The sequence below is a fragment of the Thalassophryne amazonica genome, chromosome 16 (genome assembly GCF_902500255.1).
Source record: "Thalassophryne amazonica chromosome 16, fThaAma1.1, whole genome shotgun sequence".
In the NCBI taxonomy this organism is placed as follows: domain Eukaryota; kingdom Metazoa; phylum Chordata; class Actinopteri; order Batrachoidiformes; family Batrachoididae; genus Thalassophryne; species Thalassophryne amazonica.
The window spans coordinates 61,725,320-61,748,596 of record NC_047118.1 but is presented as its reverse complement, the minus strand read 5'-3'; the positions used below and the strand labels follow the sequence as shown (position 1 = coordinate 61,748,596).

Below are 23,277 nucleotides of genomic sequence, written 5' to 3'. Positions count from 1 at the left end.
GTTAATAGTTGTGGGAAATTACAATGTGGACAGTATCGTCGTTGTCGTATAGGACTGTTGTCACTCTATTAGGAGGAACCCCTTCCTGGACTCCATCCAACGCTCTCTATCTGTAGCCAGATTCGGCCATGCGTGTCCCAGGTCACGGGTAATGTCGTCTCACCATCTGGTCTGTGGTCGTTCCCGTTGTCTTTTCCACTCACGTGGTGTCCATTCAGTCAGTTTTCCATCGGCAGCCTGTCCTAACCCAGAGATTCTTCGCATGCTCTGCTCCTTTGTTCAGTGGGCTTCAGGGAAGAGACAACGTACACTTAATCCTCAACTGTTTTTTTTTTTTGTTTTTTTTTTGAGATTCTAGCAGTTTTTAGACCCAGAACTGCTGAGGCTGTTTTTAACAGGCTGCATTCACGACTGCATGATGTCCACATGCAGCTGCTTTAATACTGAGTTATCACTTTCAAAACAATTGAATTCAGGGGTGGTGGCAAAGCAGTTTAGTGCACTTGTTTCCAGTGCAGAAAGTTGGTTCAAGACTACCCCTGCCCATTGTCCAAATAATATGGAGTTGCATCAGGAAGGGCATCCAGTGTCGCAGACCGAACGGTCCGCCCCTAAAAATCAGTCTGTCTTTTGCATCTGTGCATGCGTCATTTTGGACCACAGCAGCACGTCTTAGACACTCTCTTCACCCAAAGCAATCAAATGGATTAATGGGATTATTAACCATCAGATGATAAAAGTCAAACCTCTTAAATCATTCTAAAGTCAGTTTTAAGCAGAAACTCGTCACGCAGTGAATGCATCAGCTAGCAGCTCATTTAGCCGCAGTGCTCTGATCACTTCCGCTGCCTTTTCTGATGAAATAATGCTGAATTTAAGTGGAAATGATTGTTGTACAAAAGCTTCAGATATCTGTCGCTGAGATAGATGATGACTGGAGTGCAGTTTGAAGCAGAAACGAGGTTTTAATCTGTGAACCGCCAATAATGACGCATGCGCAGATGCAAAAGGCCGACCAATTTTTAGGGGGGACCGTACGGTCGGTGACACTGGCATAAAACATTTTCCAAATCAACACCCTGAGCAAAGCAAGGGAGAAGCCTTCATATGCATGCTGAACTGTGTGTGTGTTTGGGCGGGGTTGGCCCATACAGACCACAGATAAACTATGATCTGTTGAACCACTAACAACCACATACCTCAGACATTTAGTATCTGTCTATATTGCTAAATTTGGAGAGGAACTCTCACTGTTCAGTTATGCAAGTCACCATACTTGAACTGATTGATCTGACACCATGGCATGCTATTCGGTGCCCCCGTGGCCTGTTGCAGATGGCAGCTAAATCTTTCTCCTGTAGTTTCTTCATCCTTTGGGTAGAGAGGAATGTTTCCCCATGTTAAAGTATAGACATGTGATGTGCAGAATGTACGCCCTTTATATAAAGTCACAAACACCTCCCCACACACAACTTCCACTGCCACACACACACTTAGTAAACATAAATTCCTAATGGGAACTACATAAAAATATTGATCCTGCAGTTATTCTGCAAAAGTAGGTATCTATGAAATCTCACCCCCAGGCGGTGCCTGGGTACACACCTTGTATAAGATTACGATTTCTCCAGATCTAAAAATAATGGCAGGGTTCTAGCTACCGCAAACTTATGTTACGGCCCGTTACACTATAATTTTGGACCCTTACGCTTATTTTGGCCCATTACACTTATTTTCAATACAGCGTAACGGGTCTGTAATCACCCATTTCTGCAGCGCGATTCTAGTTTGAAGCGTGAATCAATGAAGCAATGCTTCGATTCAGTGGCTCGTGGCTCTTTGATTCACTGCTCTTCAGAAGCGGTAAGTCCGCTTCTTAACCCCTCTCAAAGCTGTTAAAATATCATGAGTCACTTTTGTATGTATTAAAGTCACTAACTTGGACTCTTGTTTTGTTGTTGTCAAGAAACGAGAATCGTCCTCCGTTCTGTTGGCACAGCTCCAAACGCTGTGCGACTCTCTGCTGAGACAGAGAGTCGCACAGAGACCGCACTTCTGTCTCAGTGTGCCGAAAAAGTGCAGATGTCCACGTCTTCCACAATTCCTGTGGAAGTCAGACAACGTCCCGGATAAAACACAGCGTCCAGTGTGGAAATGAACAGCACATTTCACGGTTACAGGAGTTTTTGTCATGGAAAGAGGAGCGGAGGAATTCCGTGCGTCACGGTGGAGCCGCATGGCGCAAAGCAACGCCGTGTTCAATCCTCACAGGACATGTTCTGGCATGTCCAGCTCATGCACAATTTCTCGGATAGTCACACGACTGAAAAGCCACCGAAAGCCGTCTGAATCTTATGAATGGTTTCCAACACGGAGGTATTGTTTGTCCCGCGCCATGAGCGGCTGCGTCCCGACACACGAATCCGTCCATACGTCTTTCATTACAAAATCTCCTTTAACAGTGGAATGTGCCGATAAAGTGCTGATCCCGACCTCTTGTGAAACTTCTCTGCTAGTCACACGACATCCTGCATCAACAGAGCCTTAAATTTGGAAGTGATCTGCTTGTTTCAGCCTGTCGATGACCGCTCGGGGCGCGGTGTGCCCTCCGCCACTGTGGGCCGTTTTTAATCCAGTTTTAATGGTCCTTAATCCGTGTGATACCGATAGAATCTTCACCGAAAGCCATCTGAATCTTCCAAATGGTTTCCATCTGGCTGTCTGGCAGAGTTTCTGAAAAAATTTTCATGGAACAAAGCGGCAGTCGCTCAGCCATTCCTAAACAATAAAAATCCGACGAGGGGGGTGGACCAGTGCTCACTCAAAGCCTGCCCACAGGCGAATGACGCAACCGACAGGAGTGAAAAAACTCACGCATGCGCATGAAGGTTCAAGCTTGTCTGATGCAAGTGCACATGATTCAAATCCATATAGTTTTTGAAAAAAATAAAAAGGTCGGATACTTTTCTCACAGACCTCGTACAGACAATAAACTACAATCGACTAAAATGTTTTTTCCTCCCAAAATGAGACGTCCTGCATTCTTTATGAACCTGACGTGCAGCACTGCAAGAGCTCAGCTCATAGTTATGGAAAGACATTCATGCCAATAATAATGTCTGAAAGGAAATGCTTTTGACAAAAACTAACAGATTTTATTTCTGTTTATGTCCAGAGATTAAGCATCCACCATGTAGAGTTTATTATGTCCAGAGTTTAAGGATCCAGTAACCAATTTCATATTTATTTATTTTAAGACTCAATAAAATGTTATTACAACAAAAGCCATCTCAAGGTGCCTCACACAGAACAGTTCAACATTAAAAAATTTGAATAAATAATAATAAAAAAAATTAAAATACCTAATTAAAAACAGAAGTAAAAGAATAAAACATAAAATAAAATCTACTCATAAGAAAGAGAATAAAAATAGGTTTTAAGTCTTGACTTAAAAATGTCCACGGACTCCGACTGCCTCACTGAGGGCCATGTACTGGGTAACCCAGAATGAGATTGCCCACTCAACAAACTTCCCCAGCCTTCCTGACATGATGAAGGGACTTGGGCTGTCGTACCTGGCTTTTCCCCTTTGGGTACCCCAAGAATTGCCAATTTTTAGCTTAAATTTTCAAAAGCTCTCCCCCTTCCGCCCCCCCCTTCGGTCGCTACGCTCCCTCCACTTGGTCGCTTCGCTCCCTTGACCTTACCACTACGCTAAAATTTTATCCTAGCTAGAACCCTGAATGGTTTTGTAGGATGCCACCCAAACTTGCTAAATAATACTATCATGTTTCCTTATACTTTTGATGTGGTTGAGTTCCAAACAAACAAATAAATAGATTTTCAGTCAGTAGTGCGAGTGTGGTGTTGGAAGTGGTGCATCCCTAGAAATGATGAGTTTATAAGTGTATAAGTGTATATATGGCAACTGAACAAGGCTGTAAATATGATTTTTCTAGAGCTTTACTTATTTTTTTTCTTTCTTCCTCTCCACCCCATTAGCCTCTTCAGGCCTTTGTGGGCAGTGGGACCATTCTAACCACAGTGCCGGTCATGGTGGACACTGACAAACTGCCAATTAATCGCATCGCCATCAGCAGTAAGCCAGTCGGCCAGACTCACAAGGGAGAGAAACGCACTGCACATAATGCCATTGAGAAGCGCTACCGCTCATCCATCAATGACAAAATCATTGAACTCAAAGACTTGGTAGCTGGTACTGAGGCCAAGGTAAGCAGGAATGATTCGGGGATGACCTTTTGTGTTTCTTTAGTACCTTGCCTTTAGCACTGCAATATATAGAAAGCACCCCACAACAGCACGCTTTAATTTGTACAGACTCAAGAACTTTCCCAGAGACAGAACTTGAGCATTGTTATTTGCTGGGTCACAGGCCATATTAGCCTCTCTGGTAATAATCAGGCAGATGGTGCTGCTATAATAGCAATCATTGAAGAAGTCGTTGAATGTCACATTTCAGGAAAAAGGTCAATTGAATGGGATAACTGTTTTGACAACAAGTTGCATGAAATTAACTCTGTCAACAAAATATGTTTCTTTTTAGGTGAGGTGTGATTAAATAGTGTATGCTAGGGATGAGCTGGTCGAGAAAAGTACTCACAATTGAGCTGTTTCGGTCATGTGTGCATTGGCTCGAGTTCTGCAATCAGTGAAGTGCAGAAATTCCGCTGCCCTGCCCACATTTACTGCAGAGGACTGTGCTGATAATCTACACTGCTCTGGTCAATTTTCATAAAAAGAAAACAATCTGCATTGTATTTTAATTTTAGCTTAAACTGTAGCCACAACTAAATATCTCCGCAGCCAGACGTGTGTGGCTGTAGTTCCTTCATGTGTGCAATGCTGCACATAGCAAGCAGACACACAGAGAAATGATCAGTAGTCATTTTTCGAATGCCTGAGGGGGGATTATGTTGTGGCGATTTCCGTCCGTCCATCTGTCAGTCTGTCCCAAAAAGGGTGTAAGCGTTCTGAAATCAACTTCTCTCACACTTTTAGGAGGAATTTTGTGAAACTTGTTACAAGTCAATCAATCAATCAATTTTTTTTTATATAGCGCCAAATCACAACAAACAGTTGCCCCAAGGCGCTTTATATTGTAAGGCAAGGCCATACAATAATTATGTAAAACCCCAACGGTCAAAACGACCCCCTGTGAGCAAGCACTTGGCTACAGTGGGAAGGAAAAACTCCCTTTTAACAGGAAGAAACCTCCAGCAGAACCAGGCTCAGGGAGGGGCAGTCTTCTGCTGGGACTGGTTGGGGCTGAGGGAGAGAACCGGGAAAAAGACATGCTGTGGAGGGGAGCAGAGATCGATCACTAATGATTAAATGCAGAGTGGTGCATACAGAGCAAAAAGAGAAAGAAACAGTGCATCATGGGAACCCCCCAGCAGTCTACGTCTATACCAGCATAACTAAGGGATGGTTCAGGGTCACCTGATCCAGCCCTAACTATAAGCTTTAGCAAAAAGGAAAGTTTTAAGCCTAATCTTACAAGTAGAGAGGGTGTCTGTCTCCCTGATCTGAATTGGGAGCTGGTTCCACAGGAGAGGAGCCTGAAAGCTGAAGGCTCTGCCTCCCATTCTACTCTTACAAACCCTAGGAACTACAAGTAAGCCTGTAGTCTGAGAGCGAAGCGCTCTATTGGGGTGATATGGTACTACGAGGTCCCTAAGATAAGATGGGACCTGATTATTCAAAACCTTATAAGTAAGAAGAAGAATTTTAAATTCTATTCTAGAATTAACAGGAAGCCAATGAAGAGAGGCCAATATGGGTGAGATATGCTCTCTCCTTCTAGTCCCCGTCAGTACTCTAGCTGCAGCATTTTGAATTAACTGAAGGCTTTTTAGGGAACTTTTAGGACAACCTGATAATAATGAATTACAATAGTCCAGCCTAGAGGAAATAAATGCATGAATTAGTTTTTCAGCATCACTCTGAGACAAGACCTTTCTGATTTTAGAGATATTGCGTAAATGCAAAAAAGCAGTCCTACATATTTGTTTAATATGCGCTTTGAATGACATATCCTGATCAAAAATGACTCCAAGATTTCTCACAGTATTACTAGAGGTCAGTGTAATGCCATCCAGAGTAAGGATCTGGTTAGACACCATGTTTCTAAGATTTGTGGGGCCAAGTACAATAACTTCAGTTTTATCTGAGTTTAAAAGCAGGAAATTAGAGGTCATCCATGTCTTTATGTCTGTAAGACAATCCTGCAGTTTAGCTAATTGGTGTGTGTCCTCTGGCTTCATGGATAGATAAAGCTGGGTATCATCTGCGTAACAATGAAAATTTAAGCAATACCGTCTAATAATACTGCCTAAGGGAAGCATGTATAAAGTGAATAAAATTGGTCCTAGCACAGAACCTTGTGGAACTCCATAATTAACTTTAGTCTATGAAGAAGATTCCCCATTTACATGAACAAACTGTAATCTATTAGACAAATATGATTCAAACCACCGCAGCGCAGTGCCTTTAATACCTATGGCATGCTCTAATCTCTGTAATAAAATATTATGGTCAACAGTATCAAAAGCAGCACTGAGGTCTAACAGAACAAGCACAGAGATGAGTCCACTGTCCGAGGCCATAAGAAGATCATTTGTAACCTTCACTAATGCTGTTTCTGTACTATGATGAATTCTAAAACCTGACTGAAACTCTTCAAATAGACCATTCCTCTGCAGATGATCAGTTAGCTGTTTTACAACTACCCTTTCAAGAATTTTTGAGAGAAAAGGAAGGTTGGAGATTGGCCTATAATTAGCTAAGATAGCTGGGTCAAGTGATGGCTTTTTAAGTAATGGTTTAATTACTGCCACCTTAAAAGCCTGTGGTACATAGCCAACTAACAAAGATAGATTGATCATATTTAAGATCGAAGCATTAAATAATGGTAGGGCTTCCTTGAGCAGCAAGTCCTTGTTATAGATTGGTAATACGCATTTTATTGTATCATTTGAGTTGGGCCCATTTTACCAGAATTATGGCCCTTGATTAACAAATCTTGACTCCGTTCATTTCATGAGTCGGTGCCTGCATTCTGAAATCAACACCTCACACTTTTAGGACGAATTTTGTGAAACTTCCTACAAGTCCTTGTTATAGATTGGTAATACGCATATTATCATATAATTGGAGTTGGGCCCATTTGACCAAAGATTAATAAACCTAGACACTGCCAGTTTCATGAGTTGGTGTCTGCATTTTGAAATCAACTATCACATACCTCGAAATGTTATCAGAGTCTAGCAAGCACTTTTACCAAAACAGCATTTGCCAGCGGGGGATATTGTGCTCTCAGAGCACTCTTGTGACATCATACCAGCAACATAAAATAATTAACATCTTTTATTGCACTTTCTATTGCTGGGAAAGAAAGCATAGACGATTTCAATGATTGAAAAAGAATTCTTGAGTGCCGTTGGCCTCCAAGAGCCCACTTTTCTCCTCTGCTTTTTTTTTTTTTAACATACTTTCGCTCTGTGACAGCTTGATTTTTCCAAAGGAACAGCTTGATGGTAATATTCTAATGTTCTTTATATTATAAAACATTCAAGTGAATCAAATTAAAAACAAAATAAAAGGCAAACACACACGCATACAAACTAAACCCCAAATTAAATGTACACTGTCAAAATAAATGACAGCTTGTCTTCTGTGACCAAAAAGCAGTCACAGAAGATTCAAAGACTAGAATAGAAGAGCTGAATCACAGCACCACAAGACAGCTGCATTTGCTGTCTGACGCGCAGTAGTGCCGCACTCACCTGCAGAAAAAAGTTTCCTCCCATCCCACTCATGGGCTGAGGGTACGAAATCTGACCGATTATAGGATTAGGTGTGTCAAACGTTGGGTACACCACAATATGACACAACACTTGACAAATCATGTTATCTCAAGGACTGTCAGGTTTTCCGCAGCACATGCATTAATTGCTTAAGTCAGCTCCATAAACTGCTGAGCGCTCAGAGGATGACAGCTCTGATTCCCAACACGAATGTAACACACCAGGTGCTTATAAGTCGTTCCAGGCTCATCATGTTTTTTTAAATTAATTATTTGCATTGCTACAGAATGTTGTAATTAATTTTATTTATACAGTGCCAAATCGCAACATAAGTCGCTGCAAGTTGTAATACACAAGTATGTTTTAAACCCCACCTGTACAATGAGCAAGGATATTGGTAAGAGTGGTCAGGGAAGAACTCCCTCAGCTGTTTCTTGATTGAAGGAAGTTCCAGTAGACCAGACTCAGTGGGGTGAGAGCATCTGCTTTGGCCGTACTAACCGACACTGAATTGCCAGAACATGCAGTGTTGGAATAGAATAGTGATTGTAGCTAAGCATTCATGGTCCAGGGTTCACAATGACTACTGGCTGAACAACCAGGAGGTGAAGGCCAGAGTCCTGACCAAACAGACTGCATGGGTAAATCAGTGAATGTATCAAGGTCACATCAGTCATTGAATTCTTACATTCCCCAGTTCTCACTTCAACCAACAACAAAATGTCCCATGTCCTTCTGCAAACTGTCTGTTTAGCATCTTTTACTTTTCTGGTCCTACTTTCAGTGCCATAAGGAAGCTGTTTTATTGTAAGTGAGCTTTGAACAAAGTTGTTACGAAGGTGCCACCACAAAAAGTTTGGGAGTTTTATGTTTTTAGGGTTTTTTAAATCATGTGGATTTAAAGAATCTTTGCTTACAATTAGTTATTCATTTATTTATTCATTTACTTGTTTTCACACTTTGCTGACGTGGCATTATACTGCAACATTGACTTTTACTTTACATCTTCAAAGAGGGAAAAATCAAGTTGGTAGGTCATAGAATGTAACAGTAATAACATTTATTTCTTCAAGGAATTAACGTAGTTCACATTTTATTATTCTTATTGTGTGTATGGGTGGGTTTTAAAGCAGCATTACTTAAACTACTGAACCGGTCTTCACAAAACGTGGTGAAAAATGTGGTCATACTCTGGATAATAAAACATTACATTTTGGGTATGGAAATATGAAGGTGTTGATATAAATATGCATCATAGATTTCAATGTTTAATTATTTTTTTTTTTTTTTTTCCCCTACTCTTTTGAAGCTCAACAAGTCTGCAGTACTGAGGAAAGCAATCGACTACATCCGTTACTTGCAGCAGACCAACCAGAAATTGAAACAAGAGAACCTGGCTCTAAAAATGGCAGCTCAGAAAGGTATGTGTTCAAAGCTTTTCTCTTCATTCTCCACTATTTTTTTTTTTTTTATTTAATTTTTCTGGAGAGCAATTAATTTAGTTGATGATTTCATTATGCGTTCTATAGATGTGAAAATGTTCTTTTGAACTGACCAACATTAACAGACTTCTACATTCTGAAAGGTGACAATTAAAAGACACAGACTATACAAAATTTGTTTACAGTCTATCTTTGACTGTTAAATACATTTGGGGTTTCATGTGTGACAACCTCGGACTCCCTTAATTCTTTGAGTGTGCATGTAGAAACTCCCGCTGTAAGAATCAGGGGTAGAACTTAAAGGAGTGCACACAGGAACAGCTTATTTCTTATAAACCTGGAATATTTTTTTTTTCTTTTATTAAGATGTATCTCCTCTGTCTAGAGGACATCTTTGGTTATTGACTGTATCTGCGTTGAAGCTGCCTGGTAACTTGTCATTACTTTTTGCAGGGTCTTTCAAAGACCTGGTTAAAATGGAGGTGGATGGACAGGTCGATGTGAAGAGCGAGTTGCCCACCCCCCCAGCTTCGGATGTGGGCTCCCCTACCTTGTTCTCACACTGTGGCAGCGACTCTGAACCTGACAGCCCCATGGAGGAAGTCAAAGTATGTACTTCTGACAAAACAACAGAGGTTGGTCTTTCAGGGCTTTACTTTGGACAGCACTGGGTTGGTTGATGTGGGAGTTAGACTGTAAGGTCTTCAAAGGTTTGCTCAGTTACTAGTAACCAAAGTCCAGTCAAGGTGGTACTGAGTGGTTTCATAATCTGACTTGGATGTTGTTCTACTGGTTTTTCAGTCTCTAAATGTGTGATTGGAGTTGAGCATATTAGGGTGCCTCATGAACATCACTGGGCTTGTATAAAAGACCAGGTACTGGGATTAAAATTAAATAGATGGCAAAATTGGTGCTACACTAGTCTGTTTCTGAGGCTGCTTACTTTAGTCACATTTAAACATTCTAGTTTTGTTAAAAAACCTTTGGAAAAGGCATTGAAATTTTTCTTCCTCATTAATATTTAGCATGACTTAATTAACTAAATGTCCATAATCTGTTGTAGTTTTAAAATGGCATCAAGATATTACTGGAGGTGAATTGATATATCCAAGAGTCACACCAGTTAAATTTTTATCTAATCCCGGAGGGAAAAAAAACACTTCCCAGTGGATTATTACACTTCTGTTATTGGTGCTGTTAAGTGAGTTTTGAGAGCAATCAATTGTTTATATTGTTGTCTCTTTCCATGTTTCAGCAAAATTCGAGCATGCTGGACAGACGTGGAGCAGATGGCAGCGCTGGTGGGATGTTGGACCGTTCCCGGATGGCGCTGTGCGCCTTCACTTTACTCTTCCTCTCCCTTAACCCTCTGGCTGCACTGTTCTGCTCATCTGGCAGCAGTTCAGCTGGACAAACTGCTGCGAGCATCTCCCATCACACCAGCAGAAATGTCTTGGGCTTGGAGGTCACAGGTACTGAAGCATAGATGCCACTGTCATGAGAAAAAAAAAAGCTGTGTTCAAATATGTTCTATGAACTACTGTATTTTCTGGAGTATAAGTCACACCTGTCAAAAAAAAAAAAATAATAAGCAGCCTCATGAACAGGAAAGAAACATATCCAAGTCACTCTGGCGTATAAGTTGCATTTATTTTCAAATGTGGTGGTACCACTTCATGCATCGAGAAGTGAAATGAATTGTTTCACTTCGATTTATAACACAAACACCACATTAAGGAGCACAAGCTAATGTGCAGTGTTGCCACAGTTACTTTAAAAAGTTATTTTATTATTTACTTTTTACAGTAAAATTTTAGTTACTTTATACAGTTGCTTCATTAGCAGCTGCAGACAATTTGATGGCAGCTGCTGATTGTAACTAATAAAGTGACTAGTAATCTAACGTGGTTATTTTTAAGATTGAGTACTCAGAAAAGTAAGTATTAGTTACTTTGCTGATTACTCGATCTTAAGGGTAACCAAGTTAGATTGCTAGTTACCTTATTAGTTGCATTAGTTATTAGTTACAAGTTGTTGGGAGCTGCTAATAATGTAACTGCATAAAGCTGCTAATTAATTCACTGTATAAAGTAACTAAAACAGTAACTAATAAAGTAAATTTTCAAAGTAACTTGCAACACTGCTAATGTGCTGGTTAATGTTAATGCACTAGATACAACACATGAATAAGCAGGGTTTTATGACTTAATATATCACACCCAAGGATCACAACATCTACAACACGTTCGAGTAGGCCGACATCTTGCTTGAGATGCTTTGCTTGGTCTCACAGTGCACCGTGCCAAGTCCAATATGGCGGTATCCGTGAAGCAGTCTATTCAGTGTACGGGAAAAGCTGGTCACATGTGAAGACGGTGCCATCTTGTGACTATAGATTACTGTTTGTTTTTTTTCTCTTTTCATATATGTAAGATGCACTGAAATATAAGTGACAGGACCTCCAAAACTTAAAAAAACAAAAAAGAACTTGTACTGCAGAAAATACTGTAGTCTAAAACATAGCACTGTTAAAATAAATGCTGTTGTTTGTAGTGGGCTCTTGGGGTTGGATGGATTGGATGCTGTCAACTGTTCTTGTGTGGCTTCTCAATGGGATTCTGGTATCGGGGGTTCTGATCCGGCTGTTGGTGTATGGAGAGCCAGTAACCCGGCCACACTCTAGATCCTCTGTGCTGTTTTGGAGGCACCGCAAACAGGCTGACCTGGATCTAGCAAGAGTAAGAGCTTCATTGAAAATATTTCAAATCAGTGATCTTCTTCGTGATCATATTTGACAGCTTCTTCATTAAAGAAGAGGATAGAGATAAATCCATGTCAGAACAAAAACATCTTTTGGTAACATTTGTTTCTGCTCATGCTCCTTCACTAGCCATGCCTGTCTTCCACCGATCACTTCATCTCATCTTTTCCTTCACTTTGACCCTCATCAGGGGGATTTTGCTCAGGCCAGTCAGAACCTCTGGACGTGTTTGAAGGCGCTTGGTCGTCCCTTACCGACTTCCCAGTTGGACATGGCCTGTGCCTCAGTATGGGCTCTGCTGCGTTTTTGCCTTCAACGTGTCTGGGTGGGCCGTTGGCTGGCTGCCAGGGCTGGAGGGCTACGATCGGACCGCCCCCTGCAGGAAGATGCATGCATAAGCAGCCGTGATGCTGCCCTGGTTTACCACCGCCTGCATCAGCTTCACATGACAGGTTTGTTGGAAGAATTTTGCTTCTAAATTAGACAAAACTTAATTCAATCAAGAATGGAAGCAACTCTCACTGTTGGTGTGAAATTTTACTGACGGAAGTTCTAACGGCTGCTTTGTTTAAATATAAAAGTTAACATCACTTTCAGTGCCAATACATTTATTTTTTTAATAATATATATATATATAATAATTTTGAAAAATCCTGAATGATTGGTGTGAGACCCATTTTTGTATGTTTGTGATTCCTTGTGTAATAGCTTACATTCCCTGTGAACATTCCCAATTTTCCACAGTGATTCTGGGTGAAGAATCCTTTTAAAAAGGTGTGGTGGTGTTTTTCATGTCAGCTCTCCATGCCTGCAGGTAAACTGAACGGTAGCCGCCTTTCAGCGGTGCACATGGCTATAAGTGCAGTGAACCTGGCAGAGTGCGCTGGCTCATGTCTGCCAGTTGCCACACTGGCTGAGGTTTATGTTTCTGCTGCTCTGCGCGTGAAAACCAGTCTGCCGAGAGTCCTGCATTTTACCTCTGTAGGTGCCTTTCAGCAGCCACATGCATCTTATTCATTCACTGTAACGTGCAGCATTTTTATGGAGATACTAAGAATGAAGAACTTGCATATTGTTACTTTTTTAAATTGGTATTTGCATCACTTAAGCAATTTCTTCATATATATACTTTTAATTAAATGCAGTGATTTTGTCTGTACTTCCTTTTTTTACTTAGCTGAAATGAGAAATAAATGCTTGGGTATCTTCTTACAGCGTGTGTTTCTGAGTAATGCCCGTCAGGCGTGCCTATCATCCAGTGGCAGCGTGCCTCCCACAATGCAGTGGCTTTGTCACCCACTTGGTCACCGCTTCTTCGTGGACGGTGATTGGTCCATTCGCAGCATCCCTAAAGAAAGTATCTACAGCCAGGCTGGAAATACCGGTTAGTGCATAGAAAATTAATTCCCCTGTGGTAGATGGGACTATTGACAGACAGGTATTCGTATTTCGCCTGTTAATTCTTTGTTGGTGCTGTTCCAGTGGATCCTCTGGCCCAGGTAACTCAGGCATTCAGAGAACATCTTTTGGAGAAAGCACTGTACTGTGTGGCCCAACCACGTGAGGAGAAAAGTCCCAATCAGGGCGAGCGGTGAGTAACATTTTGATAAATATTAAACTGTCAAATTGTTTTTGTAGACTGTTTTGGCAGCAAAATGCCTATGTTCCTCCTCAGGGAGTACGCTGACGCTTTGGAGTACCTTCAGCTGCTGATTAGTGCGTCAGACGCAGCTGGTGCCACCTCCCAGTCCTTTGCGATTGGCTCCAACATGGCTACTCTGACCAGTAAGCCGCTATGTTTTCTCTCTTTTTTTTAATCAGTAAATAGTTTTGAAACTTAGAATTGGTGGTGGTGGCTCCACTCTTTGAAGGAGCTTTCAAAGTATTTGAGTGGTGAGAAAGCTTCAGCTGTGAGAGCGTGGACCAAGCAGAGGGTCACCCCTTTGATTCTGGCTTGCTTGAGGTTTCTTCCTCAGAGGGAGTTTTTCCTTACTACTGTTATTCTGAGGGTTGGCAAGGTTAGACCTTAGTTGTGTGAAGCACCTTGAGGCAACCTTGTTGTGATTTGGTGCTGTATAAATGAAAATAAATTGAAATTGACAGGTAAACATCCAAAATGACTAATATTTGTAGAGAACATACATGCATTCAAATACCAACATATAGGGATCTGGTTTGGGTAGTTGAGGTTGTAAATGGTGTAGGGCTGCAACTAATGATTATTTTCATAATTTAGTCTTGTGCATTGTTTTCTTGATTAGTCCAGAGCTCAAAAATATTTAGTTTACTGCTAGATAAGACTAAAGCAGGTAGTGAAATAAAGTAGGAGTATTTCACATTTAAGAAGTAGAAATGAAAAGGATTTGGAGTTTTCAAAAGACTCAAAACAATTAATCGATTATCAAAATAGTTGATTAATTTATTAGTCCATTCATCATTGATTAATCATTACAACTTTAAATTGGTGATGGACTGATAATTAATAGACTAACAGAAATTAACAGACTAGTCAGGAAAAGCAATGGCTGACCCTGTTGGCAACAGTTTTTGATATGTAATCCAAAACGATAGGATTACATTTGTGAAATGTGAAAGAGCGTAAGCGCCAACATTTTGGACATGTGGTGTGTTTTCTTTGCTTCATGATCTGGCACACCGGTGCCTCTGTTGAGGACTGCAGTGATTTCACCTGGTTGCAGCAGATAGATGGTTAGTTTGTAGAGGTGGTGATGGGCTGGTTGTCTGTGTAGGTGGTTGTCATACAAGTGCTGGGCCGTTCCTTGCTGTAGTGGGCTGCAGCACATCATCCCAAGAGGAAATATAACAGAATGCAGTGCCGCTGTTCTGCACACGCTCATCACGCACTGCGCATAGGGCACCAATTGCCTGTGGGGGCACCAAAAAAAAATCAAGCTCCTGGATCGGCATAATCAGAGAAATGGATAAAACTGCACGCCTGTCTCCGTTCTCTCCTGTGAATGAAACAGAGAAGCAGCAGGACTCGATCTGTCAGTGTGATTTGGGGTAATCACGTTTTCCAGTGCGTCTGTTTAACTTTTCTTCTTCACAAAGTGGTGATCTCTGCACCTCTTCTACCTCTGAGTTCTCCCCCCCCCCCTTTTTTTTTTTTGCACAAACCGAAGAGACTTTCGTGTTTTCCCCGCGTTAGAGAAACTGCTTAAACTTTCGACGTATTAAAAAAATAAAGAAGATGATCAGATTGCATTTTTCCCCCTTCAAACATTTTGGAGGTGATGTCATCGTGCTGTATTATGTCGGGAGGGCGCACGGAGAACTGCCGCAGCCAGACGGTAACCAGCGGCCGAGGATCGCGGGGAAGTTCGGAAAATCAGGTGCAAAATGCGGCTGTCATCTCCTTGCAGGTTTGCGGGTGGCTGAGTTCGCCCACCAGTCACAGCTGTTCTCATCACCCCCCACCCCCATCCTCGCCTTTCTTACCACACGCTGCAGAGCCCCCATCTGCAGCTCGCAGTTTCCTCCATCAGCCAGTGCAGCGAGCTCACCTCCAACAGCGCCTAACCCTGCCCCTCAGGGACTAAATCTGACTACTGCTCCTGTCTGCGCAAGGACAGACCTGCAACCCTGATCTTTTCCTCATAAGAATAAATTTGGGAGACTTTATGCACTGGATTACGCGTCTGTCCATGTGGCCAGGTATCCCGCTGGATGTCAACAAGGTGGCCTGGAGTTGCTCGTCTCTTAAGCGTAGATGCGCTTTCACCTGCTCCATTCTGTGAATGCGAAGCACATTAAAGCACTGACTTCTCCCCAGGTGTGCGAGGTTGAGATTAATAAGTACAAATTTCTTCACTAAGTAGTATACTTAATGTATATTACGTAATGAAGAAATTTGCACATTATCACTTACATGTATGTTTACAAGGCTAAATACTTGAATACTTTGTAGTTCAGTGCAATATTCAGTATACTGTTGTTGCACAAATCATTTTTTTAATTTATTTTAAATTTTATATTTATTTCTTGTCATGTTTGGTACAATTGTTAATGTAATTTTTTGTATTAGGGGAGGTGATGGTCTAGTGCAGGGGTGGCCAAGTTTGGTCGTCGAGAGCCACATTCCTGACACTCTTGTCTCCCTGCTCCAACACACCTGAATCCAATGAAAGACTCGTTAGCAGACTTTTAATTAGCCTTTCATTGGATTCAGGTGTGTTGGAGCAGGGAGACAATGACCTACCCCTTAGGTCTACGAGTCTTACAGCACTGTCTTTGTTTGTAACTTTCCGTTGTATGTTTTCTTTTTCTCTTTTCTCCATGATCTCGTCTGTGTGTGGCTGTGTTAGCTTGATTTTCGCATAAGGAATTTGGGCTTGCGGGTGCTTTGTATTTAAGTTCCGGCCCAGAAATACAGGAGCTGCTGGCGCGGAGCGGAAGTCATAGCACTGTTGGATATGTAGTTCTTTACTGAAAAACGACTCTAACAATGGACGGGTGTCATTTTGGTTGTTTTAAATAGATGAAAATCATCTATTTTTGGCATTCCCGCTCCTGCCCGCTCCCGTTCATTTTTATTCCCGTCCCATCCCAATCATGGGATTGATAAAATTTTGACTCCCATCCCATGGGAATCCCGCGGGAATCATGTGACCCACGGGAATTCCTGAAAAATGTCATCCTCTAGAGTCAACTAAGAGTGTCAGGAATGTGGCTCTCGAGGACCAGACCTGGCTGCCCCTGGTCTAGTGGTTAAGGTGTTGGGCTTGAGACCAGAAGATCCTTGGTTCAAATCCCTGCCTGACTGGAAAATCACTAAGGGCCCTTGGGCAAGGTCTTTAATCTTATATATTTTATAATCCTTTAATAGCCCCATGATGGGATAATTTACAGTGTTACAGCAGCTCAGTGACAGTCACAGAACAACAGTGCAAATATGTAAGAATAAGGTAAAAGAAAAATAATTACCAAAATACGGAAGTCAAGTTCTGTGCAGATTAACAGTATATACAGTAGAATAGATTACACAATATAGGAGCAGAAAGAATGTTTCGTAATATTGCACGAGTGTTCAAGTAATGTTGGACACGAGTGTACACGTATTATTAAACAGAATGTGTAGCATTATTGCAAATGGCTGAAAAATTGTTACTATGATATTCATGATTTGCATGGTCTACTGGGAACAGTGCTAGTTGTGGAGTCTAAGAGCAGCAGAAAGGAAGGACCTGCGGCATCGCTCCTTCACCCACTTTGGGTGGAGCAGCCTGTCACTGAAGGAGCTTTGTAGTGCAGTCAGGGTGTCATGCATGGGGTGGGAGGCGTTCTCCAGCAGGGATGACAGCTTAGCCGTCATCCTCCTTTGTCCCACCTCCTGCACTGGGTCCAGGGGACTTCCCAGGACAGAGCTGGTCTTATCAGACCAGTGAAGTATTGTGCACATTGCATTCAGGGCTGTACCAAACAAGATTGTGCACATTATGAGAACTACTACACTTCTGCCCTGGTGACAGTTTTTTTTTTTTTTTTTTTTTGTACTTAGCATTTTGATTGTGTACTAAAACTGAATTTGGTTTTCGTCACAACGGAACATTTTTTTTTTTTTTCCCATCTCATCCCTTCTATGCTGTTTTCTTAATATGCTTGAACATGAGCAGTGAGAAAAAAGTATTTTTTAAATCTTTTTTAAACTACATTGAGATTGAGCAGCTTGATTTGTCACCAGGCTGACTTCCACCCTCCCGCCACTTTCCTTTGTCCTCACTGATCAGTGATCTGAGCCAAAGCAGCTTTGGTGGAAGGGAGGTGTTAGCTAGATTGCTTCATCCATCTTCAGCGCTGTCAAAACAGTGATCACCTTGAGGGGAGGGAGAAGGAGGCTATTTGTGGATTTTAATAGGAGACTTTTCTTGGCAAAACCTCAAGTTACTCATAGTGTTTGAAGTGTTTGTGTGCAGCTTTTGTCATGAGGGAGTCATTAGAATGGTTGCTTACGCTCTCTGTATGTGAAACGGATTGATTCAAAGGTCAGAATGTAGACAGCAGGTGGATGTGTGTGGGCTAGTACATCCTCATGCATGTTGAATGTGAGAGTGAGCAGTCAGAGCTTTAAAATACTCTGTCTTTATTTTTCTGGTTGTCTATTGTTGGTATAAAATACTTTTGGACTTCTTTTCACACAAATTAGTCCATGAGTCCAACTCAAATTTTTGCATCAGTACCACTAAAGGGGACAAAATGACATTTATAATCCACCCTCAGTGTGCCACGGCCTACACAAAAATGTTTGGTGGTCATCCCAGAGTGGTAGCTGTAGCCAGATCTCTCCATGTCAGATTACACAGCAGTCTCCATTTAAAAATGCTCCAGTCATATTGAAAAGTATACCACATTATTTGCTGATCATAAAGATTTCAAAAAGGTACAGTTTGGGCCATCTATGACTGAATATTACGGAGCTTTGGAGTAAACGTGAAAAATGGTGGCAAAAATCAGTTTCAGTTGGTACAGGGGTCAGAATTTATTTTCTCTAATTTTGTAAAAAAAGTGGTTCAAATTATAGGCTAAGCTTATAGGATTAATAATGGCTTAATTTTGACTGCATTGAATACTTGGTGTCCAGAGTAATGGTCAAATCCATTGGATTCTCTAACATATGACATATTACCCTGTAACTTGATGACTGAACATAACAGATGGTGCAAACTATTCCTTTTTAAAAACCCAGTTAGCTCAACCAATAATTTGCTTCACTGTTTACAAAAATTGGAGCAACCTGAACTTTTGATCCCTGTACAAACTTAAACTTACCGTTGTCACCATTTGTACTGTTTTTACCCTATAACTCCAACGTCATACATAATCCAAAATGTAGATTTTTTTTTTTTTTGGAATCTTTATGATCAGTCAAATAACTTTAAAATGTTGATCTCTGTGTAATCCTGCATGGACCCCTACCTGGCTATAGCTACCACCCTGGGATGGCCACCATGCATTTATTCTTATTTTTGTGTATGTAGGCCATTGTGCACTGAGGCTTGTAAGTGTTGTTTACTCTCCTTAAGTGGGTTAGAAAACCTGCTTGGCCCATGGATATTTGTTGTGCAAGTCTCATCTCTGTGTTTTGTTTGTGACTCTTCCCACTTTTCAGGCTGTGACCCCCACTCCAAGTGGTGGTCTTCAGTTGTCGTAGTGATTATCAACTGGCTGCAAGGAGACGGTGCCGCAGCGGAGAGACTGTACCCGACTGTGGAACACCTGCCCCGCAGCTTACAGAATGTAGAGTAAGTTCAAAGTTCTGCAGCCAGCCAAAGAGAACCACATAGAATTGTTTCCTGATGTGCACACAGAGACACGCATGCTTCCACGACTTTAACTTGCGTCCTCTGATGGCTTTCTCCCCCACTTTTCTGTCAGGAGTCCTCTGCCAAAGGCATGTCTGAATACATTCCGAGCAATGCGGGCTTTGCTGTCCAAACCAGAGAACTGTCAACAGAGCCTGAGCTACAACGACAAGGCCAGCGCCCTGCTCCGAGACAGCCTCAGTCTGGGACCACACTGCCACAGCTCCACTTCAGACAAGGTGCATGCACACAGTAGTGGCACCACTCAAAGCATTTATGCACGAAAGTACGGTAGTTTTTGTTTGACTTTTTTAAAAATGGTTTTCATGATGGAAGATTTCACTCACAGCGCCAGTGTCTTCAATAATAATGAAAACTGTAAGATAATAAATGAAAAACGGCAGATGTGCTTGCACAGATGTGAATGCATCACATTGTAAAATATGCATAATCACTCAAGTATACACATTTCACAGTACAAGCGTGGACACACTTTACCACCTACAGCATGCTCTCCTGTAGCTGGGGCTCAGTGGATGGTGATGCTGGAGAATGCGCAGCTCACAGTGTGTACATGCACGGTCAGAGCCGCGGTGCATTGTAGTTGCATTGCATGTGTCTCAGCAGTATGCAATGCACCTGCAGTGCAACATGGATCTGGACCCCTGACGGCTCTCAGAATCCAAATGCCCTTTTGTCTAATACCCATTCCAAAGAGCGCTGTTCCTTCCCGTTTCATACCGAATAGCAAATCGGGGCATATTTCGAAGCATCACAGTAACTCCTTGATTAATTTTTTTTGTCAGTCTTAAACAAACTTGGTATATGCAGTAGTTACAGCTGTCATCAGCACTGGTTTTGAAATTGGGGTGGAATTTTCGAGCTGTTCAAAAATTTCATCCAAATTTGCCAAACATGCATCATTACGCGGTCACTTACGGGTGTTCGTAGTCTTAACAGCTTCAATCATGTTCAGACATATTTGAGCGTGGTAGTCCTAGGGAGTACAGCTTGAACCTTGTTTGTGCTCCATCGGGGTAAAAATTTTAAGCAAAAGCAGCGTTTGTTGCAGTTCTGGCTGAGAATGCAGCTGGGTGCAGCTTGACTTTTGTTTTTGATTGAGTTGCCAGGTCTGCGCTTTATAAGCAGTTTCCTCCAATTTTTGCACTTTTTCTCGATCGTGGGGGATTGTAATAAAACGGTGTCCTGTTGAATAGGAGGATAAGGGCAGTGTTGCCACAGTTACTTTGAAAAAGTAATCCAATTACTGATTACTGATTACTCCTTGAAAAAGTAACTTAGTTACTTTACTGATTACTCAATTGTAAAAGTAACTAAGTTAGATTACTAATTACTTTTTTAGTTACTTTTCCCAGCTGCCGACAACAACCCTCTGCCACCTCAACATGACAATGATACCTGTTTTGCCAAAACTTACTTTATAGTCACCCTTTCTTGACTTCAATGAAAATAAATACTTGTTTTATAAAAAGTAAAATAAAGACCTCTTTCTTGACCTCATATTTAACTGTTGACAGCACTGTAACAGTAAAACTTGCAATTTCGAACCTACATTGTTTATAAATGTAACTATAAAATTAATTCTAGCATTTTTCTAACATTTAAATTCTCTCTAAATATTTTACTTGTCGAAATTAATATTATTTTAAGTAGTATTAGTAGTTAGTATTAGTAGTAAAAAAAAGGCTTCAAAACTGGACCTTTTAATCTAGGGGTGTTGTGAGGGGGGCACATCCCTCCCCCACGCCCCCATTCCATCTGGATTCGCCCCTACTTTGGCGTTTGAGCACAAAGAATGGATAACATTTATTTATGCAGAAAACGTGACCAGATTTACAGGTAAGAAAGTTTTATTGTGTTTTCACATCATGTGGTCCTCAGAAAGAGAGTTTAGGTGCATTTGAGTGGAAAATAGTGTTAGTTGTTGACGCATCGCGGAGGATCAGCTGTTTTTAACGAGACGATACGGAGCGGCTCAGCTCAGCTCTAAATAAAGGAGGAAAAAAGTATAAAATTGTCTTTGTAAAGCTCAGTGCAGGTGTGCTGATCACCGTGCCTTAAGAGGAGACGACGAGTCGAGCAGCTGCAAAAAAACGTGGATGAAAAGCTCACAGCTCGCTTAAAGTGGGCAGTTCAGTCGAACCCCGACCTCCTGCCCACAGACCAACTTTAATGCTGCTATCGACCCACAATGAAAAATAATAGTAATGCACAGTGACATGGAGAAGTAACTTTAATCTGATTACTGATTTGGAAAGATTAACGCGTTAGATTACTCGTTACTAAAAAAAGTGGTCAGATTAGAGTAACGCGTTACTGGCATCACTGGATAAGGGTCCTGTTTTAGTGTGGCAAGGTCAGCATATCAGTTATCTGTGTTTCTATTAAGACTTGGGCTGCAAATAAAGATTTTATATGGTGATTAGCAGATATCATCTGATGATCTTATTAACAAGTAATCTGGCATTTGTTTTTGTGACTCAGCAAATAATTGTGTAATGGTATCATTTCAGCATGAATTAGTGATGCAGCTCTAAATCGTTTTCATAATCAAGGATTCTCTCAAATTAACTACTAATTACTTGGATAATATTTAGACCATTGCTGTGGGGGATGTCCAAATCTTAAAGGTGTACAGCTGTTTGAATTTCACATAACTGATAAAAAGTATCGAAATCCAAGCGTTATAATGTCAACTTCTTGCTTTATTTTGCTCGAGCAAGCAGCCAGCTGACACTGCGACTGCCAATTGGAATAAGGAAAGGCAGCAGTATCTGTCATGCAGATCGGGGAAAGCCCCATATGATCTGATGACCTAATGTAGGTAATCATGGCTGTCTGATTACTTGAAATTCTCAAGTTCAGGGACAGAAATTCTAAATTGTTTCCAGACAGGGCGAAGTTTGATCATATTGTTGATATTATATTATGAATCCCTTATATTATGAATCCCTTAAGTGCTAAGGAATAAAATTATAGTAGTGCCAAAGAAAATTATTTTGACTTAAATCTTAAACAAAAAACCCAGAGGCCATGCAACTTTAATTTAGGCTAATGTGTTGTGAGAACATTGGCTGTAATCACCAAAGCTGAAATTTTAACTTTTTCGCAGCTGGAAATGGTAAAATGCCTTGTGGCGCCATGTTCTGAGTTGGCGCCACTCTCCAGTAAAGGCACTCTAGGGGGGAGCGCAGCTGTTGATTTGTTCTTTGAGGGGGGCTGGCTCACTCTCCCACACTTTCAAAACCACTGTATTAGATGCTGTGATAATATGGCAGAGCCAACATTAGAATTAACTATGTACTTGAAAACTGCACATTTCCCCATTTTGACCACATCCCTGCTGGGTTGATCACATTTTCAGGATGCAGTGTGTTGTTTCTGGCCTTCGCCTGAGTGTGATGGGGCCCTAAATTTGTAGACTGACAGAGGATCATGTCACAGGAGCAATTTAACAAGAATCTGTGTCTTCTAGTACCAATAACGTCAACCATCTGCTTACTGCTTAAGTGTTTGATAGTTGTATAGGTAACATGTCAAAGATTAGCTACTTATCTTACTGGGTATTGTACATGTTTTTTAAAATCATGAAACTTTTTTTTTTTGGGAAATGGAACGAAAAGGAAAAAAATGTTTTCTTCTTCAGTTCTTAATAAATGTGAGACAGAAGGATTATTTGATTGTTGTCGTGACAGGACAATAACAGTCAGTTATAAATTTTAGTTAAAGATGCCAAGTCTGTGGTTTCAGCTTCTCAGGTTTGAGGATTTTTCTATATTTCTAAGGTTTGTATCAATGTAATTTGAATACCTGTTTTCGATATTTTGTTTGGCTGTAACATTTTGAAGATGTTGCTATATATATTATATATATATATATATATATATATATATATATATATATATATA

At 41.1% G+C, this 23,277-nt stretch overlaps 1 protein-coding gene across 1 annotated transcript in view; it reads left to right on the top strand.

Annotated features, from left to right (window-relative positions):
- srebf1 (sterol regulatory element binding transcription factor 1) overlaps positions 1–23,277 on the top strand; it is a 47,134-nt gene that overhangs the window by 16,363 nt on the left and 7,494 nt on the right. Inside the window, 12 exon segments of the mRNA XM_034189849.1 lie at positions 4,003–4,230; positions 9,136–9,247; positions 9,722–9,876; positions 10,524–10,740; positions 11,822–12,006; positions 12,220–12,481; positions 12,844–13,010; positions 13,245–13,413; positions 13,512–13,620; positions 13,705–13,814; positions 19,156–19,288; positions 19,422–19,587. Of these exon segments, the coding sequence (XP_034045740.1) occupies positions 4,003–4,230; positions 9,136–9,247; positions 9,722–9,876; positions 10,524–10,740; positions 11,822–12,006; positions 12,220–12,481; positions 12,844–13,010; positions 13,245–13,413; positions 13,512–13,620; positions 13,705–13,814; positions 19,156–19,288; positions 19,422–19,587 (2,013 nt within the window).